Source organism: Chaetodon trifascialis, chromosome 12, assembly GCF_039877785.1.
Source record: "Chaetodon trifascialis isolate fChaTrf1 chromosome 12, fChaTrf1.hap1, whole genome shotgun sequence".
Classification (NCBI taxonomy): domain Eukaryota; kingdom Metazoa; phylum Chordata; class Actinopteri; order Chaetodontiformes; family Chaetodontidae; genus Chaetodon; species Chaetodon trifascialis.
In genome coordinates this window covers 17,175,210-17,203,145 of record NC_092067.1, presented here as the reverse complement: position 1 = coordinate 17,203,145, position 27,936 = coordinate 17,175,210, and the positions used below count along the sequence as shown (strand labels likewise).

Below are 27,936 nucleotides of genomic sequence, written 5' to 3'. Positions count from 1 at the left end.
TATCACCGGTTATCAATGAACCTGTTTACCTGTGGAATGATCCAAACAGGTGTTTTTGTTGTTTTGTTGCTCCTCTCCCAACCTGTTTGAAACTTGTTGCTGCATCAAATTCAGAATAAGCAGATATTTACAAAAATCAACGAAGCTGATGAGGTCGAACATTAAATATATTGTCTTTGTGCGGTTTTCAATTGAGAGTATGTCAAAAAGGATTCGCAAGTGATCACTTAATTTTATTTTCCACTTTACACACACTTTTCTTTTTGGAATCAGGGTTGTACACACATCTAGTCAATCATGGCATGAGCTGGACGTTAGGTTGTCAATTTTAGAAAGTTACAAAGTTTAGATAAATTCCACCCCCAAAATTCCAATTTGTGTAGCAGAACATTGTTTTCTCTTCTTGCCCACTGCATTAATCATCTCACAATCACTGCTCCCCGAAACCTTGTTAGGAAACCACTGGTTTATGCTGTGCAGTATACTGCGAGTTCGACACTTTTAGTCCCAAAAATAACGAAAAAAATCATCCAGATAAACACTTTAATTTTAGATTTCGAGAGGCACATTATTGTTTTATTATTGCTTATGTGATTTGTGACTGCATATTAAAAAAAAAACACTAAAAACACATTATGACCACACTCCAGAAAACAAATGATATCTCAGTGCACAATTATTAGAGAGTGCATGAAAAGCTTTAGACCAGTGTCTGAGGGTCCGGCACAGGGAGGAGGCGGAAGGCTGCGATACAGTTTATGAGCCACGTGGAGGGAGCTGACCACACCTTACCTCGCCTCACAACAGCCGGCTTGTGAGGGCCCTGGGGGTCAAAGATAATGTACTGTGTGCAGAGGGCCTGGTCAGAGCCCGGCAGCGCGTGGTAAGCAGCAGCACTCAGGGTTTGTGTCACATCGCTGTCGGGCTTAGGCTGCCGGCTCAGGAGCTGACCTCCTCCTTCCCGGAGCAGCTTGGTGAGCTCGTCTTTAGGAGGCGCCTTAAAGGAGCCGAGGAGGAAGAAGAAACAGCCATCGAAGAGCGGTGGGAGCTATGAGAAGATGAATAAAACAATTCCGTGCATTAGTGAGAACTTCCAATACATACTTGTGCATCAAAAGTCAGGTCGCGAAGACTCGTTATCTATTATCCTCTTCTATTAAAACATGCGAGTCACTCGGTGCCAGCATCAGGATAAAACCTCCTTGTGAGAACAGTAGCAGCAGGATTAAAGTCTTCCCTTTTGTTTATGATGAAGTTAAACACTGAATAATTTCATTGTTGCTAAATCTGGGCTCTCATATTACCAAGTGTCTGTGTGGATGCTTTGTATTTACTTCTCTGCGGCAGAGCCAGGAGACATTTTTATCAGCGACGCTCTCCAGCCGAACTCTGCTGCTTTAAACAGCAATGCTAAGTGCTTCAGTGAATTAGGCCACTGGAGACTGTTCTATTCACAGCATCAATGAACTCAACTGTTTTGGGGTGTAAACTGGCTCTCTCAAGAGTTTCTAGTAAGAATGTTCTTTCAGTAAACTTCACTTCACTTTTGCTTGTGTACATGTATGTCCTTAATTTATGATTACAACGCTAATATTGTTTTTCTTTTCTGGAATGGACATTTTATTCTGCACAAGAGGGAAGTAAACAGAAGAAACTAACAATAGGGAGATCTTAAATCCACTAAGTTAGAGTTTATTATCATGTCTGCCTGTGCAGGATCATCACCGAAACAAACCTCGTGTTTGTCTGCTCAAAGTTGGAATATCTTTCAGGGAATAAAAAAGGTAGTGGCTATAAATAGTACAATACAACATAGTATTCACTAGCTTTGGACTTTTTCATTTAGCCCTAATTAGACGCATTTCAAATTCAAACTGTAATTAAATGTCTACAATTTTATCAAAACTACTGTTAACAGCAGACCGCAGGTATTCACCACCTTCGAATCAATATTTAGTGGACGTGGGTTTAGCAGGCTCCTCCTTGAACTGCCACCTTATCGTGGTGGAGGAGTTTGAGTACCCGAATGATCCTAGAGGCTATGTTGTCCGGGGCTTAATGCCCCTGGTAGGGTCTCCCAAGGCAAACAGGTTCTAGGTGACGGGTCAGACTAAGAGCAGTTCAAGAAGCCCCTATGAAAGAAATTAAAGCAAGGAAGCGTACGTCGCCCGGATTGGCGTCACCGGGGCCCCGCCCTGGAGCCAGGCCTGGGGTTGGGGCTCGCAGGCGAGCGCCTGGTGGCCGGGTCTTTGCCCACGGGACCCGGCCGGGCACAGCCCGAAGGAGCGACGTGGGCCCGCCTTCCCGTAGGCCCACCACCCGCAGGAAGGATCAGAAGGGGCCGGTGCTATGTGGAATGGGTAGCAGTCGTGGGCGGGGGCCCCGACGACCCAAATCCTGGACAACGACTCTGGCTATGGGGACATGGAATGTCACCTCACTGTGGGGGAAAGAGCCTGAGCTAGTGCGGGAGGTTGAGCGGTACCGGCTAGAGATAGTCGGGCTCACCTCCACGCACAGTCTGGGCTCGGGAACCCAACTCCTTGAGAGAGGCTGGACTCTCTTCTACTCTGGAGTTGCCCGCGGTGAGAGGCGGCGAGCTGGTGTGGGCTTGCTTATAGCCCCCCAGCTCAGCCGCCATGTGTTGGAGTTCTCCCCGCTGAGCGAGAGGGTCGCTTCCCTGCGCCTTCGGGTTGGGGATAGGTCTCTCACTATTGTTTCGGCCTACGGGCCGAACAGTAGCGTAGAGTACCCGGCCTTCTTGGAGTCCCTGGGAGGGGTACTGGAAAGTGCTCCAACCGGGGACTCCATTGTTCTGCTGGGAGACTTCAATGCTCACGTGGGCAGCGACAGTGACACCTGGAGGGGAGTGATTGGGAGGAACGGCCTCCCCGATCTGAACCCGAGTGGTGTTCTGTTATTGGATTTCTGTGCTAGTCACAGTTTGTCCATAACGAACACCATGTTCAAGCATAAGGGTGTCCATCAGTGCACGTGGCACCAGGACACCCTAGGCCGGAGGTCAATGATCGACTTTGTAGTCGTATCATCTGACCTTCGGCGGTATGTCTTGGACACTCGGGTAAAGAGAGGGGCTGAGCTGTCAACTGATCACCACCTGGTGGTGAGTTGGATTCGCTGGCAGGGGAAGAAGCGGGACAGACTTGGCAGACCCAAACGTACCGTGAGGGTCTGTTGGGAACGTCTGGCGGAACCCGCTGTCAGGGAAGTTTTCAACTCCCACCTCCGGGAGAGCTTCAACCAGATCCCGAGGGAGGTTGGAGACATTGAGTCCGAATGGACCATGTTCTCCACTTCCATTGTTGATGCAGCCGTCCATAGCTGTGGCCGTAAAGTCGGCGGTGCCTGTCGTGGCGGCAACCCCCGAACCCGGTGGTGGACACCGGAAGTAAGGGATGCCGTCAAGCTGAAGAAGGAGTCCTATCGGGCCTGGTTGGCTCATAGGACTCCTGAGGCAGCTGATGGGTACCGGCAGACCAAGCGTGCGGCAGCTCGGGCGGTTGTAGAAGCAAAAACTCGGGTCTGGGAGGAGTTCGGGGAGGCCATGGAGGAGGACTACCGGTTGGCCTCGAGGAAATTCTGGCAAACCGTTCGGCGCCTCAGGAGGGGGAAGCAGCTTTCTGTCAACACTGTTTACAGTGGAGGTGGGGAGCTGTTGACCTCGACTGGGGATATTGTCGGGCGGTGGAAGGAATACTTCGAGGATCTCCTCAATCCCTCTGTCATGTCTTCCGTAGAGGAAGCAGAGACTGGGGACTTGGAGGCCGATTCATTCATCACCGGGGCTGAAGTCACTGAGGCAGTTCGCAAGCTCCTCGGTGGCAAAGCGCCGGGGGTGGATGAGATCCGCCCTGAGTACCTCAAGTCTCTGGATGTTGTAGGACTGTCTTGGTTGACACGCCTCTGCAGCATCGCGTGGCAGACGGGGACAGTGCCTCTGGACTGGCAGACTGGGGTGGTGGTCCCTCTTTTTAAAAAGGGGGACCGGAGGGTGTGTTCCAACTATCGGGGGATCACACTCCTCAGCCTCCCTGGTAAAGTCTATTCCAGGGTACTGGAGAGGAGAATCCGGCCGATAGTCGAACCCCGGATTCAAGAGGAACAATGCGGTTTTCGTCCTGGCCGTGGAACACTGGACCAGCTCTATACCCTCCACAGGGTGCTTGAGGGTTCATGGGAGTTTGCCCAAACAGTCCACATGTGCTTCGTGGACTTGGAGAAGGCATTCGACCGTGTCCCTCGCGTCATTCTGTGGGAGGTGCTCCGGGAGTATGGGGTTGGAGGCCCTCTGTTGAGGGCTGTACAGTCCCTGTACAACCGGAGCAGGAGCTTGGTCCGCATTGCCGGCAGTAAGTCGGACCTGTTCCCAGTGCATGTTGGACTCCGGCAGGGCTGCCCTATGTCACCGGTTCTGTTCATCATTTTTATGGACAGGATTTCTAGGCGCAGCCAGGGGCCGGAGGGGGTTCGGTTCGGGGGCCGGCAGATTTCGTCTCTGCTTTTCGCGGATGATGTTGTCTTGTTGGCTTCCTCGAGCCAGGACCTTCAGCATGCGCTGGGGCGGTTCGCAGCCGAGTGTGAAGCAGCTGGGATGAGAGTTAGCACCTCCAAGTCCGAGGCCATGGTTCTCGACCGGAAAAAGGTGGCTTGCTCCCTTCAGGTTGGAGGAGAGTTCCTGCCTCAAGTGGAGGAGTTTAAGTATCTTGGGATCCTGTTCACGAGTGAGGGAAGGATGGAGCGTGAGATTGACAGGCGGATCGGTGCAGCGGCTGCAGTAATGCGGTCGCTGTATCGGTCTGTCGTGGTAAAGAAGGAGCTGAGCCGAAAGGCGAAGCTCTCGATTTACCGGTCAATCTACGTTCCTACCCTCACCTATGGTCATGAACTTTGGGTCATGACCGAAAGAACGAGGTCCCGGATACAAGCGGCTGAAATGAGTTTCCTCCGCAGGGTGGCGGAGCGCTCCCTTAGAGATAGGGTGAGGAGCTCTGTCACCCGGGAGGAGCTCAGAGTAGAGTCGCTGCTCCTCCGCATCGAGAGGAGTCAGCTGAGGTGGCTCGGGCATCTCTATCGGATGCCCCCTGGACGCCTCCCTAGGGAGGTGTTCCAGGCATGTCCCACCGGGAGGAGGCCCCGGGGAAGACCCAGGACACGCTGGGGTGACTACGTCACTCGGCTGGCCTGGGAACGCCTCGGGATCCCCCCGGAAGAGTTGGAGGAAGTGTCCGGGGAGAGGGAAGTCTGGGCGTCCCTGCTCAGACTGCTCCCCCCGCAACCCAGCCCCGGATAAGCGGAAGATAATGGATGGATGGATGGATGGGTTTAGCAGGAAATACAGCCTTGAATGTGTGTAAACAGTCTGTATTAGCTTTGCCATCCAGACAATGCAGTGTGTCCCCGTTCTCCTTAAGCTCTGTCAAGTTTCATGGTGACTGGTGAGTGAGCGGACATTTTCAAGCCCGGCCTCAAATTCTCGTTTGGACTGAGGTCATGACTCTGACCTGACCACAGCAGCACATTAATGCTGTCGTTTTGAAGCCACCCCTCTGTAGCTTTGGCCTTGTTTGGAGTCGTCGTCTTTCTGGAAAATAAATCCTCCCACCAACTCACGGCTCTCTTGTAGACTGCAGGATTTAGCTGCATTTAGCTGCATTCATTTTACTCTCCATCCTCACAAATCTTACAGGGGCCTGCTGCAAAGAGGCATCCCCACAGAGTGATCCTGATGACACCAGGCTTTGAGGCGGGGACGGTGCATTTCTGTTGATGTACGGAGGATTTGGATAACACCAAACTATAACTTCATTTCAAAAGCACTGACTTCCATTGGTACATTTCTATTCATCTTTCAGCATGTTGGTGTCCATCGATCTGAAACAGTTGGCTGCACAATATGTGATATACATATTTGCGGCATGGCAAATAAATAATCATTTAATTAAGATCAGTTTGGAGAGATTTAAACTATTTGCGTTTTCTCAATTAGTGTCACAAAAGCTCAATTACACTGCGATTCGTAGCTTCAAAACAAAACATGAAAAAGTCCAAGGACCTTAAATGGCTGCTGAGCAACAACCCTCTGTCACTCCCTGGAAAAACTAATTTCTCCCAAGGACCAAGGGTCTCGCCAATCTATAATCATCTATTTCATGAGTTTGTTTGTGTGCCTCTCATTTACCAAGCTGCATCTGTTGATGCGACTGCGCTGGGGGCCTTCTCCCGCTTCGTGCTCGGTTTCGGGCATCCACTCGCCTGCCTGCAGACATGCCTCCACCCCTGGCATCAAAGAGGGAGAGAAAAGATAAAGTTACAGCTAATTATGTTGACTTGAAAGAATGTGACAAGGCAGTAGCAAAGGGAGGATGACAAAGCTCATGTCTGTTTTATCACAACGAGTTGAAAGATTTCAAGTATTGGCAAAGCTGCCGTTGTTGACAGAGAAAGATGCCCACAGCATGATGGAGTTAATGATGCAACTCTTGTTTTAAGTATCTCAAGCTTAAGCAGAATTCAAGCATCATCTCTTTTCCTCCGTCTCTTGAGGTTTTACAGAGTCAAATTGTGACTGTGTGACAGCCAGCATCCCGGCGTTTTTTGAGTTAGACAAGGCTCTTTTGTTCTACATCCTTAAGAAAACCATTTCGAAAGACGGAAAAGTTTGAGAAAAGTATAGGCAGATACGAAGGGGGGAAAGTCACATTTTAATGACCCCCTCACTGTCATAGATGAAAGATGCTTCTGAACAGGATACAGATCACAGTGCCACTTTTCTCCATAAGCGTTGTTACTGAGTATCATATGTTGGGGGTATATTAAAAAACTTATTGGAACTAGATCTGGTTGATAATATTTCAGTTTGCTCTAAGTGGACTGTATTTATATTGTGCTTTTCTAGTCTTACCGACCACTTAAAGCACTTTACAGCACAAGCCAGAAGTCAAACACATTCATGCACTGGTGGCAAGTTGCCACCTGCTCATTACGAGCAGTAAGCATTCACACATACACACACACACTCATACACCAATGGCACAGCATCAAGAGCAATTTGGGGTTCAGTATCTTAGCCTAGGACCATTTGACATGCAGACTGCAGGGGCCAGAGATCGAACAGGTGATCGAAGAGCTATATAACAAACTCATTTGCGTTCTTTGTTTTATTGCTGTTTCAATGTAGGCTGGTACATGGCTATTTAAAAGACATGTCCGGTAGTTGTTCTAAATGGCTGTAGTTCTGGATAATTAACAGTTATATACATAATACAGAGTCAGAGGCACTTCCAACCATGACAGATGCACAACAGTCCCACAAACACACGACTGCAAAGTCTCTATATTTTGCAACATCTACACATTGTTGTGATTCATTTCACTTTCCCTGGCAGTTTAGTGTTCAACATAGTTGCTTCCAGGTGCAAGATATGGTGACATGAACAGATTAGGATAAGTGTGTGTGTGTGTGTGTGTGTGTGTGTGTGTGTGTGTGCGTGTGTGTGAGTACACCTGGTCACAACACAGCACCCTGTCATGGAGCAGCAAATTACACATATACACTCACTTAGACTCTTTCACTCTGACACACGCACACACGGGTGGAGTGTAATTACATTTCTTTATCCCCCTTAATTACAGCTTTCATTTACGGGGACCCTTCCAGAGACTTGGCCAGAGAGGAGGGAAGATACTGGGGTTAATCGCTCCGGACGATGGCGCTTAGTACTGAGGAGTCATTAGCATATTTGCTAATTACGTTCACAAAGACTGAATGAAGAAAACATCTCAAACCTCTTCCTTCCTGAGTCAGTGAATGAGTGAACAGCCAGATGAACCCACTTCCTTGATTAACCATGAGACCAACTGCAACTGAGATGTCATTATGAGGGCGGGGGAGACGTGGTACAATAGCACATTCTTCACTGATAGTCAGAATCCTGAAATTTAATTTAACCATTGCCATGCTACAGGACGAAAAATAAGACAAGTATTGAGGTGTGCACAGGTGGCACAGCAGCAAAACGCAGAGCCACAGTTGAGTTCCAGATTCAAACCCTGTTAGCGATGCCTTCGGCTGAACCTTGTGTCCAGCGGCGGCAGCTGCCGCGTAAAGCCTCTCGCTGGCAGCTGCAAAGAAGCAGTTACAACTCATGTGTACTGGCAGGAAGCACATGGGTGCACACACACACACACACACACACACACACACACACACACACACACACACACACACACACACACACACACACACACACACACACACACACACACACACACACACACACACACACACACACACACACACACACACACACACACACACACACACACCCTCCCCTAGTAGGAGAGACAAGAACCAAAGTGCTGGGAAATTAGCCAATACAAACTGGGATATAATGGGAAGAGAGGAAGAAAAAGTATATTAATGGAAGAGTGAGATCAGAAGATCAATCTCACCCAAGGAACAGTTTGCCCAGCTTTGTCTAAGACGAATATAATAGATTTGTCGAGCCGCATTATTTACACGCACCTTTTCCTGATGGGTTTCAAATACGACCCTGAAGCGGCTTTTGCAAGAAAATGCATCGCAATGGAACGCAAGACCAACAAAGACATACGCTCAGGCTCGGTCCTAGTCGACAGTGAAGGCACACAAAGGCAGGTGACAGTGAGAACTCGGCTCCTTGTGTGTGCGCATACACAAGAACAAGGACAGAGACAGATAAGATGCCACAGTGATTGTCATGAGGGAGACAAGCTGTGTCAAGTGCTCAGCCTGCGTGGAGAAAAGAGAAGGGGAGGGGCTCAATGTGGTCCAAACACACACAAAATCTTATACAGTGACACAACCACACACCTAAACACACACATTCAAACTTGAAATGGCTTACTGGCAGAGACAGAGACAAGCCTGCATGCTCGTTTACTCCACACACACACACACACACACACGCACACACACACAGAGTGAAGAGATGCTACTGACGGATACACCAGTCAAGGGCACACCAAGGTGCCAGAAAACTCTTTGACAGCAAGTCTCTTTTTACTTCCCCTAAAGCAGACTTCCTCTGAATATCAGCTTGTTGACTGGGTTTAAGGATGCCAGAGAGACTGGCTGAGAATAGCAAAATTTTTGCTCAGTATTCATCTTGGTATAAATCAAACAGGAAAAAAAGAGTTAGCCATCTTTTCATGGCTAGTGATGCTGAAGCCTTGAGACACGTGGATTCCTTCCCCCAGTCACCCCACTACTCTATTTGCCTGTCAGGCATGTAAGCAGGTGTGTGCACACGGCAGCAGGCACAAACAATTTCCCTGAAAACTGCCGGACGCAAAATGTTCTTTTAATGTTTCCCGGGACATTTCATGCGTAGCAGAAAATAAAAAGTATTGCATTTAGAAGTTCCTATTCCAAACACAGAGCCCGATCTCACCTGAAAGGCTGCAGAGGACGGAAAGTAAACGAAGCAAATGTACAAGTCTCAAACTGTTTATGTACTGAGGAAGAATTAACACTGCAGGAAAACATATATTTACCTAATAAGTTTTGATGCCAAAGTGACAAACTGCATGTTAGTCACTTCCTCTCCATCGCAGCCTTTCCTGAGACAGAGATGGCAGGTGGGAATGTTCTTTGAAATTCCAAGTGCACAAAAACCCATAAAAGTACTCCAAACAGCGTGTGCAGCACAATCCATTTGTTCTGCACTGTGGTTCCAAGAGTCCAATATTTACCTCCTAGATTTTTCACTTGTCCCATACTATGCCTAGAGTCACCTTACTGCAGCAAACGTCTAATGCAGATAGAAATCCTCTTTCTATGGCTAGAGCACTCCTGAATGGCTGAACTGAATACAAATGTGACCTTGGATGTAGCACACGGACACAATAACACAACAAAATGAAACAGATTTATATCAATTATGATGCTTTTGCAAATGTAAGTTGATTATCAAGTTGCTCAGTCAGCTGGATTGTCCAATCTCTGAACAATAACTGGGTTTGCATGGCAAATTGTAACAAAACAAAGCAGTTGGAAACAAACTGTTTCAGCAGACAGAAACAAACAAAATTACAGATTGTCAGTGTGAAACGCTTGAAGAAAAGCTAAAAAAAGGTTTAATTGGGCAAGATCTTTATCAACAGTTGTGAGGTCACTGAGTCTAAAAATCTTTTATTCACAAATTTGCCTCATGTTATCCGGAGCTGCCGTGATGGAAAATACGGGTGTTAAAGCCATCTAGGCTGGATTAATGACTGTCAGGAACGCAAGGAGCTGAGCGCAATAAATATCAAAACGTAATTGTCACTTACTGTCATGGTGAATTCAGATGTCTCTGTTAGAAGCTGTATGATCTTGGAGATAATGAGGTAGATATTGAAATTTTGGATCTCCAGTAAAATGACTTGGATTAACACAACATGAGGTGCATGGATTTTCTTGTGCATCTACAGCCACTGCTTTAATGAAAGCTGTTACCGGCTCCTGTTTCCTGCTGTGACTGTGTGGTCACACACACTTCACCTGAGCTTTGAATGATCCAAAAGGTCAGAATGAAAGAAAGCGAGGAAGAAAGCTCTGCCAGGCCTAGGCCACAGAGGCTAACACGCTGGGTATTCTGGATAAATCCTACTTCTGCATTAGAAGTTACTCAGGTTCCAACAGCAACATCGTTTAGCATCCTGAAATAGCATGTACAGAGAAATACTCCATCCGATGGCTTACTCCATACTCACAGCCAAATTTGACAACCCAGCAGCCAGCAAGAAGACCCAGGAGGGTGGAGTAGGTGGTGGGCATGTGTCCTTCTGGCAGCACAACATGGCTCACTGGAGGAAGAAGACAGACACACACAGTAAATTAACGAGACTCAAATAAGTTGTGCTACAAAAACACAAAAAGCTCAAGACTGAGTGTCCTGCTACACAGTGTGTGTTATTGGTGCCAATTCATAAAGCTATATAGTTTAAGTGCTGCAAGATAACACATTTGAACACACTGTATGTCTTTATTCCATAATTTGGATGCTATGTTTTAGACTCTGCCCGAGAACAAACATTTGAATTTGATTTTTTTCCTCACAGCCCAGGAGTCATGAACATGACTGCCGTATCTCTGGAGGAAAACAGTGGGGCACATCCTTACTTGCTTCCTGACATGTCTGGAGTTGGATGACAAGGGCTTATTTGCAGACATGCAGGTCACGGATTTATTCTGCATGGAGACTCGACCAGGCTGAGACTGCAAGGCAAAGGTGTCTAATGTAAAATATCTCTTTCAACAAGAGACGCCCTTGCTGAGGCCCAGCTTATTGGAATAACAGAGCACTTGCAGTACAACTTAAGCTTGGGCTGTATGGGCAATATGGCTGACATTAACATCAAAATATAAAAGAAAACCAAAAACAAGACTGAATTTTTTCAGTGAAGCCTAATGTCAGTATGCTATCGTGCATATCACCATATCAGTTTAGTGTGTTAGCATGTTAGCAACATTTGTCAAGCTGAGGATGATGGGGTTGTAGTTTAGCAGGTATTTGGTCAGAAAGCAAAGTGCAAAATTTGGACTTGACAGAAAGGACAGCAAATTCCAGCTAAGGCAGATTTTAAATGATTTGATTTGTAAGCCTGAACCCAATTACAGAGAAGGACTAATATTTAATGTTTGATACCTCGTTTATCCCCTAAATACATGGCATTTCTTTTCCTGGGTGAACAGGTAAGCCTACTGCTAACCTGGCAACACAACAGAAGTCCAAGAAACAACCTAGTTAATGAAATGCTTCAAACAGGGATGCATAATTATAATTTAATTAAAGTTGAAATACAAGTCTATTGCCTCCTCATTCAAGAAGTGAGCACAGTTGACAAGTACAAAATGAACATAATTACATCTGCAGGGCAAAACCTTCTTACATTGTGCACGGACTGTAGATTTGCAGCCTTTAGTGTGGGAAAAAAAAAAAATCTCAGAAAGCACCAACGTTCACCCCTCCGGTCAGAGAGCGGAAGAGTTGTGAGAAATACTTCCGTCTTTTCATTAATGCTTATTCATCACCCTGACAGTACCTCCAAACATTTTATGAGGAATGATTTCAATTACTTTTGCTCTGTAGTGTTCTCCCAGCCATTACTATGCAACAGTGAAGGGGCTGCTGTATCACAATGATGTATACAGCTCTAAAAGCACTTGTTAGTTATTGTTGAACCTTCAAGGGTGATAATGTTCAAGCACCTACGGTTGGCTTTTTACAGTACAAAAAGGGTCTGTAAAGCTTAGCTCTGTAGGAAAAGGATCATTCAGATAAAAATCCCATCTTCATGGTCGTGATAGTTCTGTATATAATCTTTATAACAAACATCGTGATGAGAAAAACCGATGTCAAGACTACATAGTCTTTGATCTGTCTGCACTTCACTCTAATACATCTTTCAGTTGACTAGGGCATCCAAATGATGACTGATTATTTATCTGGGTGCTTGGCAGTGAATAAATATACCAGCTATGGTCCCAGTGTACCAGCAATTGGTTGGGAGCTGCTTTGCAGTATTGCTGACAGCCCACATGCTAAACGACAACATTAAAAAGCAATCATATGCGCCTAGTCTTCCAAAAGGCCTCCCCTGGATCACTGGGGAAGTTTAACCCCCCTGAAGAGGTGTTTCTGCACCTCACAAACACTACCTGAGCCAGAAAAGGTGTCGGCTATCTTCCCGCCCAGTAGGCCTCCCAGTTTAGCCAGTTGATTCAGTTGTGGGCGTGATAGCTTGCTGGGCAGAAACACCACCATTTCATCTCTCCTCACGCAGTCGCTCACCTTAGGAAGGACATAAGAGCACGGTTTAGAAATGCCTCGGGGTATATGCAAGAATACTGGCAATAGAGGGTCAACATATAAGAAAATAAAAAAGGTTATTCACATCCTCACGTCGACGTACCACAGACAGGCTGGCTGACGGGCTAAAAGATGTGTTCGCACATTGGGTTCCTTCTGAGGCTTCCTGGAAAATCTCCAGCATCTCCCGACTCGCTGCATAATGTGCGGGCCGCTTTCCATACAGATTACTGAGAAAAAAAATTCAAAAGATAAAGTGTGTCAGTGTTTCACAGCATGGCAACACTTCTGTATTTATGCATTTGCGGCAATGCCGACCATCTGGCGACCAAGGGAACAACATAAACAAGGCAGCACGGTGATAAAAAACAAAAACACAGAATTTAATAATTATATTTACTCAGATTGGTGACCACAAAAAGGTCCTCTTCAAGCAGCCAGTGGTTTATAAAATTTTAGGTGTATCAATACTGAAACTACTGTTTTTTTGCTATTATGTGAAATAGGGCTTAGGTGGGTGGGGCTTGTAACTCTTTATGACACATAAAGTTGTGATACTGCTAAAAAATCATGATAAAAAAAATTGTTTAAGATTTAATGAAACACAAGAGATCTGTAAGCTTACATTTAGTGTTCACAATGAGGCAAATGTTTCTTCTCATCTCCCTCCTCTGTATATAATCGTTGTTTTTAATTTGCATGCACTTGTTTGACTATTCTACCTGCTCTATTGATGCTGCTGTAAATTGCAATTTCCCCTTGCGGGACTAATAAAGGACTATTGAATTGAATTGAACAACATGCAAAAACTTTCAATAGTTAATTTCTAAAATTTCACTTTAGTTCAACTTGTCTGTTTTGCAGAAAATCACTAAGAGGCAAATTTTAAGAGGAGATTTAAAAAGATGCATTTCTTCTCAAGTCTTGAGGCCTGCCTGCCCCAGGATCACAAACAATGACCCCCTTTTCATACTCTGCCAAAAAAACACATGTTTTGAAGAAAACCATGCACAATACACACTGCCCCGCTGTGACCAGAGACCACCTGAGCAATACTCCCCTATGTATCCTCTTGTTCTAGTCTCTTAGCAACTAGCAAGACACATAAAAAAAACAACTAGTTAACAATATTCATTTTTGTACCCAACCTGTCGTTCTGACTGACTGCCGACGTGACAGAGCTTTCACGGACACTTACGGAGCTGTGATGCTACCATGTGATAACTCCGGAGCAAAGTCTTCTCCAACAGGAAGATAACAACAACAAGATAATCATTGTGTCATGTCGTTCCATCACAATCCATGCACATTTGGAGTTGTTTTTTTTAATCACCGGCCGAGCAGGACACAAAACAAAAATCAATATTTGCCCGGCCAGAGCTCTGAGAAAAACAATTCGGCAATGTCACACCCTGCTTGTTCTGTGAAACTGTGCACCCATGTGTGTCATTCACTTGTTGGAGCATAATTGTTTGATATGAGGGTGAGCTGAAATCTGTGCTCGACTTCATTCCTAGGTCGCGTCCATACACAACACACTAGGCTCACTGCATGCTCATGGCTGCATAAGCACTCACTTTTAGTGCACAAGCCTTTTCAATTGCATACATTTTTCTGGTGAGAAGACATTACGTTTAAGGATTTTGTCTAGTTATTTAAACACAACGCACAAAAAAACCTTCTACTCAGCATAGGTAAATATCAGAAAAGCAGTATTTTCCAGTCTCAATGAGAAGAAACTGCAATCATCCCCTGGTTACAACAGGTACATTGAAGAAACACCTTTAAAATATGTATCTTTAAGATTGAGGGTGCGTCATGAAATAAGACTGAGGTCACCTTGAGCAAAGAGGAAGAGGAGAAAAGAATGAAGAAAAGCACGAGGAGGAGAAGGAGAAGAAGAGCCGGAGAGAAGAATCAAGCCCAGCAGGTCGTCTCTGAAAGATTAGGCGTCAGCAAAGATAACACCTGGGGGACAATTAATAGGTCCACTGGTCCATAAAATATTTCATTTGGATTCATACCCCCCAACCCCATATACACACACAAATACAAACAAACATAAAATGTCCCTGACACTTATACATATGCGCACACACAGGCTGGTTTATGCAGCTGCACGTGAGCTGAATATTTGAAGAAAAATAATAAAGCATGGAAAATTGTGCAGGAGGTGAAGTCAAAAACACTCTCCCACAAGCCTCTGCTTAAGTACACAAGTGGGAGGAAGGCGATGGTGGTTCTGGAGGATAACCACTATAACCATGAATCTTACTCTAACCAGGAGCAGATAGTAATGTTAATTTTGAACTGAACACAAATATAGAGTTCAGTTCACACCTGTGTCTAATTTTCTTGTCCTCTTAGAGCGCCATGTGCTCAGGGTGTGTGAGGTCAATTCAAAATTTAAACAGCTGACAGAGCTTTTGAACTATGTCAGCTCAGCAGCATGTCTTAAAAGGAGTCATAAGTCTAACGATGGAGACACGTGGCGAGCAACTGATGAGGCAGTGGGCGAGGCCTGAATGCATTTTTAATCAAAAGGTTCATTAGTTACATTTCCTTCTTAAATAATCCACTCCCAATTTTTCCTGATGGTTGGCTCAGCTTGGGTGTTACATCTTATAGCTGATGATACAGTACATGACTCACCCACCTCCATTCACATCTGTAGATGTACTGTGTAATTGTTAAACTGATGCCAGTCTCTGACGCCAAACTGCGTCAATCACACTGGAAAACTTTGTCTGACGCTCCTAAAAATAGCCGAGAAGATGAAACTTTCCACACTGATGGAGTACACGTCAAAGACTAGAAAACGGGAAAACAGTGTCTCGTCTTATTGAGGGTAAGCTATGCAGATCCTAATTCAACAAATCATCTTATGTAACATTTAGATCAAAGTGTTTTGTCTGTTTTAGTTGTCATTACAAATACTGTATTGAGTATTGCTGTAGTAGTACTGCACTGGCTAAGTGGTAAATGGATCGTCATTCATTGCAAACACTTGGAGTCTGTTATTGTCTGTTTGCTGTTTGACTCTATGTAGGATAGTTATACCACTCCAGTGTATTGGAATTCACATGCCAGTATGAAACACAGAGGCGAGGTTAATTAAGGTCTGTATAGATTCCATGCTTCAGGCTTCAGGCGGTCATTAGGAGTGGGCCAATTCACATACATCTTGTTTGCCCCATCTCATTAACTCAAATTAATTTTCATACTGACATGACAACAGTGACAATCTAGAAACCTGTTTATGATTAAGAAAATAGATAACAGTAACATACACAATTTGTGGTATATCTGTACAAAATACTCACGAGGCCTCTTCTTGGCTGTCCAAATGTGCTGCACTGGTAGATATTTATGCTTACAGGACTGAGACTTATAGTCAGGAGCCCTGCTGTGTGCATGCTGTGTATGGAGCTTCTCAGAAAATGCTTAAACCTGTTGTTTTTGAGATAACAGGGAAGGGTTGACTGTATAAAACATATTAGCATTCAGTTCAGAATTTGCCTGTTTGAAGAGTTCCCTCCATGTTTCTAATAACCTGTCTAGCAAGTCAAATACTTGAGCCGGACGGAAAGTGGACTCACTGAATAAAGGGGCAGAGCCCAAACAATGACAAAATGCAGGCCAATCGTCCAAATCTAATGCACACACACACATGCACAATCAGAATTTGCAGAACCTGTATTTCCAAAGCCTGAGCTGTGTGCCAATCATTCCATTAGGGATTGCATTGGCACAAGTCTTCCTTTGCCTCTCCAGTATATGTGTGCGTGGTTAGTGGGGAAGCTGGGACAAGGATTGCATTCATCTTGCAGCGTCCTGACAGACAGTCTCAACCACAGCCTCTTTTTTTTTTTGCCTTGCAGACAAATAAGAAAGAAAAGAGAAGATTTAAGATCTGGCCATCACGACTCATCAAAGCATAGAGACAAATAAAATGAAATGAAGGAAGGGGAAGACAATGGATAATTGGTATAAAATGATCACAGACAGAGCAGTAACCGACCAACATACCGACCCTGATCAACTCCTCTATTGATTCCGTTGATTACCCAGCATTCTCTCCCTCATTATGGACATTGTGCTACACAGCAGCCCTTCCTCCGCAGGCCAGAAACGCTGATACAGCATTAAGTGATTGACCAATAACGAATCCGCCTCAACTGATTTTCTATCTATCTATCTATTCTACTGCACTAACGCGCCGGTTCCTGATAATAAAGGACTGAATGCCTTCTTCAATCACTGGGAGACAGGCACATGACGTTCCATTGACAGAAAACAAGAACGGGTCCAGAATAAAAGAAGCACCTCTATGATGTAATGCAATGAAATACAATCGTCGTGCATTAAATATTAACCTTCTTAAAATGTTGAGTTTCTGTTGAGATTTCTACTTTGGTTGTACGACTCAGTTGAAAGGTGATATATCTTGCCCACCTCATTTATTTACATATAGGAGGTGCAAAAACATTCAAAGGGCATCAGAAATGAATAAATTGAAATTAACAATAACAGTGGCATAGACTACTGCACTGACACAGCCCCGGTCACAATTTGAACTTTGACAAACTGTCACAAAGGAGTATGTAATACATGACCTTTGTACTGGATTCAAGGTTTCGTGTTTGTCCGTTATGCACAAATCTTGGAGCCTTCATACACAGTAATAGCCTCTTCATCTGCAATCTGACAGATGAAGAGGCAGAATGCAAAGCACACGAATAAACGTTCTGTTTATTTTTCAAACATATCTTGTTTTCAGGTCAGGCTTTCTGGTCAGCAATTGAAGGTTTTCACAAAAGACCAGCGCTGTGCAAAACACGCCATCTGTGAAGATAATTACTTGTCCTGTGCCGTTCCTTTTTCACAGAGTGACTCACATAATGTGCACACAGGGGTGAGCATGAGCTTGTGGTGGGTCACTATGTGATTCGCTTGACATGTAGCAACCCTTTACAAAAACCACACTCTGTCTGCAGTGCTGTATACGGCATACAATTAAAAAAAAGGCTCAGAGCATTATGACAGCATGTCACCTGTAAAATAAATAAACTCCACGGATGAAAACACACTTGAAGCAACTTACAGTACGTTCGGCGAGGCTCCGAGCTGCAGGAGCACTTTCACAATGGCTGGGTGTCCGTTCCTCACTGCATCATGGAGTGGAGAGTCATTTTCATAGCCGGGCGTATTCAACAGGGCTCCCCTCGAGGCCAACATCTCCACAACCGCCAGGTGACCCAGGTTACATGCTTCATGCTGGGAACAAAAATCAGTATTGCTCAGAAGTCATCCTGCTCTGCTCTGATCTGGTTTTTCTGTTATCCTCAAAATACAGCCGTATTGTTGATTTGTGTTCTAAATTTTCATCCGTTTTCAGTCGCTGTGGTATTTATCTTTCTTTCCCAGCTGATACTATTTTAGGTGTGGTAGGTGCTTCAAAGAGCTCAAATGAATTTGAACCCTCTTATTGGAAAATGTGTTTCGTGGGGTATTTTCAAAATATCAAATGCTCAGATAACTTAATAACTTCCGATTAGATATTACAGCTTAATCACACTTCAACATATTCAAAGAATTCAGCTGAGACACAGACAGATGAGCTGCTTTTACATACAGTTACATTTTGGTCACTAAAAATGTACTCTGGCCACCAAAATTGGGGGTTTGGTAGTCTGTTGGGCCAGTGCTTAAAAATGTGAGCATTTATCCCTGAATAAGTGCTTTATAATGACTAATAAAGAGCCAAAATGCTATTATCATGCATAGTAATAAGTAACAAGCTTCATCAAAGTGAGTGTTTGTTCAGGTTATGTTTGCAACTTGAATCTGAAGGTAATTTAACAAAGTAAAAGTCCAGTGAGAGCTCTTCACTTGGGAGTGACATTACGATCCTTTGCAATAATTGCACTTTATTTAATTGCAGTTGTGATCTTTTAAACAAACTGGGTGGCCAAGAGTTTCACTGGGAGGCCGGCTTTTGTTCCATTTATGTTTCATTTGTCTAAGCAGCACACGCCATGCTTTGTAGCTCACCCCTGCTATACAGTATATAACATATTTACTCGCAAAGGGCTGTGGAGTTATTCTAGCCCAACAAATGCATAAATAACGTTTATCTGCAACATAAATCAGCTATTATTTGTGTTGTTTTTTTGTTAGCAAATTAAAACTTGCCTCTCTACATTTATAAACCGTACAAATTAAAAGGGGTTTTGTGACAACGGTTTCATGTAATGCTGGGATACTCTCAGCTTTCTTTAATTGTCTGTAGCAGACAAATGTTTTGCTTTCAGTGAGGAACAATAATCCATGGATTAGTAAATGTAAAATTGGTTATTGTAACAATTTCGGCTTGACAAACTCTGCGAGCACAGACACATCTCAAAAGTTCTTTCAGCTGTGTAACCCCAACATTAGCAGAGCAATAAACCGAGAAAACTGAGTAAATGCACACAAGGGAGGTCTAGATGATTGTAGCGTGTCAAGTTAGACAGCTCCTATCCTTCTCAGATACATACAAGATTGTCAAATATGTCATGCTCTACGCTTATTGGTAGAAATTTGAGATCAGCTGCAAACTGTCAAAAGTCAAATCAAAAACTCAAGTTTGAGTGGAGGATCTTGACAGCAAGTTTCCAGTGAAGTGCTGCAAGAAGATAGCAGCAAAGTCTCCCATCTCATTCTCAATGAAAGAAGTGGCTCAAACAGAACTGAAGGATTTTCCGGTTTTGCATGTGCAGGCAACTTAAGGCTAAATTGACCACAAGCCGACATATTTTGTGGGAAGGCAGAACGCAAAAAAAAAAATTCTTTAATGAGAGTAACAAAAGAGCTAGATGCATATTCATAACAGCAGCTTAACAGCATAGTGACTGCAAGATGTAAATGAACCCAGAGAAGAAAGGGTGGAGTAAACAAGCTTCTGTGTGAAAAAAGTTTTGCCATCCAAGTCTGACAAACCACGATACGACTGTGTGTGTTTTATTGATGAAGCTTTTTGTCAGTTTTTTTTTTTCAAACGACAAATAAAGCTTTCACAAGTATCACTTGGTGTATTAGTCTTACCAGAGGTGTCCACCCAGCATTATCCTTCAGGTTAGGGTCAGCCCCCTGGTCCAGCAGTTCCTTGACAGCCTCTACATCTCCCTGCAGGACCCAGAGAGAACAACAAACCTGAGGTCAGAACTGCAGACCTGTAAACGCAACCCTTCAAACACAGCAACTGATCCCACAGTACCAAAGCTCCGGTATGTATCAATCACGCTCCACAATGGGCCATTGATTACTTTGTCTGGGATCCAGAGGGGGATTACGGCTGTGTTTGCAAGGATTACTGCACGACACTTTATTCTCAACAGACCGGAACACAAGGGTCTGATCATCTGAAGACGAATATGTTCAACTGAGGGGGAAAAACCCACAGAAAGACGCCAGCAGATTTATATCAGATGCATTTTGAAAAAATCTAAAGAAAAGGTTAAAGGGCCGTGTTTGCGCGCTGCAAAATCATCATTTTAACGGACATTCATTTGCTGAATAACAAAAGGCAAAGACAGAGGAGCAGTTTAAGGCAAATGTAATTTTATCTTATTTAAGATGGATTTAATTAATTTATACTTGCTTAGAATTTTAATAGTCAGTTTATCCATTGTGTTGTGCAAAAGGGAACAACTGTCTCTGGAAATTGTGTAAAATTTGCATTTGTAGAAAATGGAGCGAAGTAAATAAGATGAATAATTTAGAAACTTCTCGACCTTTATAGCAGCTAGATGCAGGAGGGTCTCTCCCTTGTGGTTCCTCTTCATAACTGGAGGGCTCCCTGAGGTGGGCCGTCCAACAGATGCACCGTGAGTACTGGGAGATTTTCTGCCAGCAGTGGCTAGGACAGACGGGCTGTCTCCTTGCTCCTGTCTTGAGTTTTTGATGCTCTTACCACACCTGGGGCTGGCCAAAGATAGAGGGTTGAGGACAGCTGGGGACATCTGTGATTTTCTCCTCCTGACTGGGGAAGCCCTGGGCCTTCTTGGGGTGGTGTCCAATGTTGCGACCTTCTCCTCCACTCTGGATCTTTTTGGGGAACGCTTTGGGGGAGAAACGTTGTCCTGATTTTCACGAGTGTCACTGGGGTTGGGGTCATTTGTCAACAGTTTGTCATGCTGCACAACACTGTCAGACATGCTCTGACCAGGCTGGGTTTGGTCATTCAGCACAGTTGTGCCTCCTGAGAGACTCTCCGGCATGGTGCTCCTGCCAGGGATGAGTTCATTAGTACTCCCCTGTGGCACTTCTGGCTGAGGCTCGTCAGACGTGACAGCAGGGCTTAGGAAGGAAACCCTCTTACTGGACCTCTTTTCCCCTTCAGCACAGGAATGCTCATTTTCCTTTGAGGCAACCATCTCCTCGGTGATCCCCCACTGCTGGTTTATGGCCTCCAGCCTGTTCTTCTTCATCTTCTGCTTGGTTTGTTTCCGTGTGGTCCTAGTGGCCTCTTGCACTGACACCTTCCCGCTGGCAGCATTTTTCTTAGCTGACCTCTTCTTCCTGTTTCTGTTTTCATTTTTGCATCTTTGAGAGGAAGAGGAGCCAGAGTCTTGGGAGGATGAGGTGAAACTGAAAACTGACAGGTCCTGTTGTTTCGCAGTAATGGTGTCTGGCTGTGCTGCAACTGTTTCTCCAGAAGACCTGTTCTCTCTTGCGGTGACCTCTGGGGGCTTCTCCGCAACACAACGTACCTTGCGGCTGCGAGGGCTGAACCAGATCTTGAAGTTCTTCTTGTGTTTTAAGATAGGACTCTTGGGTTGTGTTTGAGTCTCGGCTAGAAAGGAGTCTGCAATGAGGTGTGAAAAGACATGTTCAACAAAATAAAAAGTTCCCTTTCTCCTTGTACTACACTATTTCAATGTGAATTGCTGTCACAAAGGCTCTTTAATGCTTTCTAATACATTACCCCTTGAGATGATAAAAGAATAACATCAAACATAAAAATTATGCACTGCCAGCCAATAATACTGACATTTTACGAAAGCACAGAAACACCCAATCAGCTTCTTCAACCCTTATCTATTTCCATGTCAATTCAGATATCACAACAACCTGCAGATCTGTTCACATTTTTACTGTAGGGCTTAGAAAGTTGCCCTGTCGTTCTTTGTCAAAGCTGAGATCTACTCGCAAACTAAGCACTACCATGGTTAATTGCATTGCATAATTACTGTCATTACCGGGACGCTGCATAGGCGATGAAGATAATAAACCACAGGAACAAGCCACTAATACTGTCATTCAGAGATTAGATTGGCGGAGGAAAATGTTTAACATTTCAGCCAACAATTGATAGAAGGGGGTGTGGGTAGATGAGATAACAAATAAGACACATGAATTTGGGAAGATAACTTGTTAATTATGTCTTCAAGCTGCTATACAGGATGATGGCTACCATCTACCTGGTTGTTCAATGGGACCGAGCAGGGACTCCAAACCAGAGAAAAGCTGTATGATGCTGCTTAGCTGCCTGTTTATCTGGATGTCCTTCACCCACGCAGGACTGTGGCACACCACGCAGCCATCTCCTGCCTGGGGGGCAGCACACGACCTGAGTAATAGACATATCGTGGATTAGGAGCTCACCTCGCGGTTCAAGAAGAGTTTATTGATACACCTTTAAAGACTACTCAGTCATGAAAGGAAGGAATAAATTGAGGTTATAGTTTACTGCTATAGGGACATTAATTACCTTACAGACTTCCAACACCGTAAACCACACAATGCCAAGAAACCATGCCATTGCTACTGATATGCAGTTTTCTATATGCACAAGAGACAATGAGCCTCATGATGAAAGGAAGGTGTCTTGACCACAAAATTTTAACAATCAATTAAGATTGAGACGAAACAACAGTGCTGTTAAAGTTGTACACTCTAAACATTCACATTAGTGCTAAAACAATTATTGTCTTTTATAATGGACTGGTTGATCAACATAATATTTATCAATTAATCATATATATATATATATATATATATATATATATATATATATATATATATATATATATATATATATATATATATATATATATATATATATATATATATATATATATATATATATATATATATATATATATGTAGGAACGTAAATTTAACGGAACTATGCCACTTCTCAAGTCTGAGAAGAGGAAGCAAACTAACTTATTGTAGTCATTTCATTTTGGTTTGTAGTAGCAGGAAAAGCATACAGTAGGTGTTAGATACAAAAAATGTATTATCACCCATTCCCTTGAGTGAACCAGCATGCACAATACCAAGTCATGGCAGTAGCACACCTGGATGGAATGGAGCCATAATTAACATTATTAGCTGCACCTGTTTTCGACAAGCAAAAATGTCCATGTGACTGGTCTATTGTGAATGAGCATGTCAGAGTAAAGTACATTACCTGCACAGCATATGCTCGCACATCCCCAGACACACAGGCTCCTTCATTAGATTTGAGCTGGAAATGGAAAAAAAAAAAACATTTAAAAGTGTACAGTCAGCACAGTCTGAGTAGGCAACACCACCTACACCACACTGAACAATGCTGGGCCCCAGAGCTCTCTGCTCAGTCCACTGTTCACCATCCATCAGTGGAGTGGCAAGATTGAAAAGGAGACAGAAGGCAACTTTCTAGCACATGCTAACAAACTGCTATCTGTTAGTGGAACACACATCACTTACCATTCATAACAGGCATATGCCATTTAATTTTGCTTAGCTTTCTCTCACCTAATCATGGGTTTTAGGATTAAGTGTGTTAAGGCACAGCCTCAAAATTTGTCATTTTGGACTATATCAGTAAACAATACTAAGAATCAGCTGTTTTAGCTACAGCTATATTACTGACTCTGCGAGGCTTCACTCTGAGGAAAATGCTAACGCCAGCATGCCAACTTGCTCACAATGACATTGCTAGCATGCTGATGTATAGCACGTACAGTCTGATTTGGTATTTGCATTGGGTATCGCAGACAGCAGAGACCCTGCATGGAGTGCATTTACCATTCATTCTGCATCTCAATAGCCACCAGCACTGTGAAGGGCTCCTCCTACACTTGTCACAGACTCTTCACCCTCCTGCCATTTGGCTGGAGGTACTGGAGCATCCTAGCATCCAGACTGTGAAAAAGACTTTTCCTGCACACAGTCACGTTTAACATGCTGCTATGTCCCAACACTCACCTGAACTAAATCAACCCACCCACCATGCCCAGATCACACATGCAAACAGACCATCCATCGCACCGCCTTCTTACAAGGCAGCATCCTTTGGACTTTACTTACTACACTGTGTCATTTAGCAACCATTACTCTGCCTGGGAAATGTTTACATCCACAATCAGACTAAAAGTGGCATTTCTGCAAAGCGTTTGAACAACATGCCAGCTTGTCTGTCCTCAAGCTAAACCGGCTGCTTTGTTTAGAATGCACCGCCATGTGTTGTGTATTTGTATTGTGCCCAAGCCACATTGTTCTAGTTATTTATGATGTAACAGTAATTAACGTGTGCTCTATCTTTTATAACGCTGTAGTCTGTAGCGTCACTGTGATCCTGTGTTTTGAAAATTACATCCTACTACGGCTCACGTGCATATGTATGGGTTATCAAGATCTAATGTTATTAGGCTCGATTCGAGTTAACTTGAATACAAGCACAACCCAACAGAAAGTAGCGATAACTAAGTTAACGATAGCGATCAATAGGAAGCATTAGACTGGCTTGTTCTAAAACCAGACACCTGCACTTTCCACTTGTAGAAACTGCTTAACCTTAACCTGTAGCTCAGGCTACACTACAAAGGAATTGATCCGCCGGTCATATCCAAACTAGCGTAATCCTGCTCAGGTGTTGTTGACAACTTCAACGTTTGTGAGCTAACGTTAGCTGTAGCTACCCACTTGGGCTATCGTCCTCTAGTGATTAAAAATAAACCGACTTTAACCGACCGAATTTACTGTTACTGATTATAACGCTCATTTTATCGTTGGCGTTAATGTTACACAACAGACGCTCCTCCTGAATATGCCAGTTCACTTTTGCAGTCACGTCAACTTACCATTTTGAGCAAAGTAGCAGCCGCCGAAAGTTTGCAACCGCCTCCTTAGTGTTCCTCCAGTCCTTTGTCTGCTCGAGTACATTATTATCCATTCTTAAAAGAAAACTTATTTATCTGCTGGCTCTTCTGTTGTAACGTTGCTTACGACTCAAGACGGCAAAACAAGCCGAAATCACTTACTGGATTATTGGATCTCCCGCCAAAGCTTTACGGAAGTAAACTATAATGGTTGCCTAACCACGGCGATGACGTCGGTTTCGGCCCACCCCCAAACATGTGAATTTGAATTCGCTCGCGTGAAATGGGGAAATAAACAGTTCGTGACATTGAAGATGTCGGAATGTCATGTTAATATGGGTACTTGCTGTATGTGCAGTAGCAATACTTGTTGATGAACATGTCCATGTGTTATTTTCTTTTGTTTTTATTGTCTCTATGTTGGCTGTGACCTGTGTCTGTGGCTCTCTTCACCTTCCACATTTGTGTGATAACCCTACTATCTCCTCTTCATCAAGCCACCAAATTTTAAGAAAAAAAATATCAGGCAGGATAAAGCTCATGTAGTCAAATTATAAGAAATCAGCTGGAATGCTGGTCAACCATAGCAGCGTAGTCATAGATCTTGAATGTGATCCGATGCAAACATACAGAAAACATGTACAATAGACAAATGATCATTGGTTGCATTTGAAAAATAGCTTTATTAGAATAATAAAAATAGGCTTGATACATTCAAGACATCTGGAACCGGTCCATAAGCAGGAGAGAGTCTATTAAACATTCAATACATTCATTCTAAATGTTATGTATGCCCTTGGAGGAAGTATAAAAGTGCATTTCTTAAATTTCAACCAGTGAGCACAGTTACATGCTCCTTCAATTTAATAAAATTACTTCTTTAATTCTGCATGATATATTTAGTGTACAAGTGTTTTAAGGTGAGGTAAAATCATGTTTTGCCCACATTAAAGTGAAATGAAAATGATTCAAAAGAGAAAACAGTGTTTTTGACCATGGTAACTATAGTATGAAAGTCTAATAGTCAACGGTGCCCCACCACATAGAGAAATTAAAAGCCTAAATGATTCATTTTAGCGTTCATAAATAATAACGTGCAGAAATAAGGTAAACAGACCTGTAAGATAGGAAAAAAAGTCATTAAATATAAGACTTCAATTTACTTATTTAATCTGTGCATGTATGCAAATGTGCAGGTGCTCTTCTGGTTTTCATTAACAGTTTGATTCTAAAAAAGGCAGAAATGCAAGATGGCTTCATATGATCAGTCGAGACACTTTAAGAAATAATCAGTAATTTTAAAACATGAATGGTTCAAACTCTTGTTTCGTTTTTCACATATAAAAGGACAAATTAAGAGCAGATTTACTATAAACGGATACCGTGCTTCATTTCACCGTGGACACAGACAAAACTACATTTCTACTTCCTTAATGGAGCCCAGACCGTCACTTTTGTCTTCACTGTGAATTGTTCTGGTTTCCATGTCGGTCTTTCCAATGGCAAAGTTGATGAAGACCTGTGAAGATTCAGGAATTATTTAAGTGCCATGCCAATATAGAATACAATTTTTTTTTTCTCTGAACCACATAATTTTAGTTAATCTGCAGGTCATTTTTCCTCCCCAACCCCCCTCTCTTTGGTCAGCCTTTGGTATCTTCCGATCCCAGAGTCCCAGAAGGGCAGAGTGGTTGAAGAATATCAGCACTGGCTGCATAAAAAGCTCATGGATTCTCTCCCTAACTCATATTCCATTTATTTTCCCTCAGGCATACCCTCTGTCAGTTTCCCTCTGCCTCTTTTAAACTTTCTCAACTCACTCTTTCACTCCCACTCAGCTTTCTTCTGTCCCTGCTTCCCCTCCCACCCTCTCTCCTCCTCTCTCATCTCCTGTCCCTTTTTTTTATGTCCATGGCTGCCACCTACCCACCCCGACAAAACCTCACACTAGATCTCCCTCTCTCTCTCTGTTTATGTGCTGTCTCTTTTTCTCACCTCGTCCAGTGTGGTCTGGCTCACAGAGAAGTGCTTGATCTGCAGAGCGCTCTTGTTGGACTCCAGCTGGTCGAAGATGGCTGCCACCCCTCCTGGAGCAACTGGTATGTGGTACTCCACCATAGTGGAGTGCTGGTCCTGTGTATTAAGAAAGAATGCACAAGTTGAGGGTTCAATATTCTGTATTACGCTATAAAAATTATAATTCCCAAGTACAAAAATAAGTTTGCTCAAACATTATGTGCTGGTTGGGGGGTGGGAAATCTACACTCTGTGTTGTCCACATACAGTATACTGTGTGTGTGTGTGTGTGTGTGTGTGTGTGTGTGTGGATAGATAGATAGATAGATAGATAGATAGATAGATAGATAGATAGATAGATAGATAGATAGATAGATAGATAGATAGATAGATAGATAGATAGATAGATAGATAGATAGATAGATAGATAGATAGATAGATAGATAGATAGATAGATTAAAATATTTAATCGCAATTAATCTCATGAATGTCATAGTTAACTCGCAATTAATCGCACATTTTTATCAACATGGAAAAGTGGATAGGCTTGCTTTGTGCAAAGGTTTATTGAAAACGACAACATGTAGTGTTATATTTCACACTAACATTCCGACTTTGAGTAGTCATTCACATTTGAATGAATCAAATCTCACACAATTTAACACTGTCAATAAAGAGATGACAAAAAATAAATACTTGGTTACAAAAAAGCCCCTTCAACAACCCTTTCTAAGGGATCAAAACAGGGTGATACAAGATAAAGTTACAACGTGCACATCATTGTAAACTAGGACTCAGGCTATAGTGCAGTTAAACCATGGCTTAAACTTTCTTAAGTTTCCTTTGAACATACAAGCAGTCAAACTATACTGCTCTTCTGTTTATTCACCAGAGGCTGATCAACCCAGCCTCTTATTTCTCTTCAGAAAGAA

The 27,936-nt window shown here is 43.5% G+C and overlaps 2 protein-coding genes across 2 annotated transcripts in view; both read right to left on the bottom strand.

Annotated features, from left to right (window-relative positions):
- Positions 1-265: 265 nt before the first annotated feature.
- bard1 (BRCA1 associated RING domain 1) lies at positions 266-25,167 on the bottom strand. The gene is made up of 11 exons (XM_070976123.1): positions 24,971-25,167; positions 23,314-23,370; positions 22,319-22,467; positions 20,630-21,702; positions 19,941-20,021; positions 17,959-18,131; positions 12,958-13,084; positions 12,704-12,836; positions 10,756-10,848; positions 6,200-6,297; positions 266-1,048 (listed from the first exon to the last, which is right to left on the bottom strand). Exons 1-11 carry the CDS (start codon positions 25,060-25,062, stop codon positions 701-703), a joined length of 2,424 nt encoding a protein of 807 aa, XP_070832224.1. The 5' UTR covers positions 25,063-25,167; the 3' UTR covers positions 266-700.
- Positions 25,168-26,248: 1,081 nt separating this feature from the next.
- The window catches only part of abca12 (ATP-binding cassette, sub-family A (ABC1), member 12), a 68,180-nt gene continuing 66,492 nt past the window's right edge, over positions 26,249-27,936 (bottom strand). Inside the window, exons 70-71 of the mRNA XM_070975575.1 lie at positions 26,984-27,121; positions 26,249-26,507 (exon numbers count right to left, since the gene is read on the bottom strand). Of these exons, the coding sequence (XP_070831676.1) occupies positions 26,403-26,507; positions 26,984-27,121 (243 nt within the window). The 3' untranslated portion in view covers positions 26,249-26,402. The remainder of the gene's footprint in view (positions 26,508-26,983; positions 27,122-27,936) is intronic.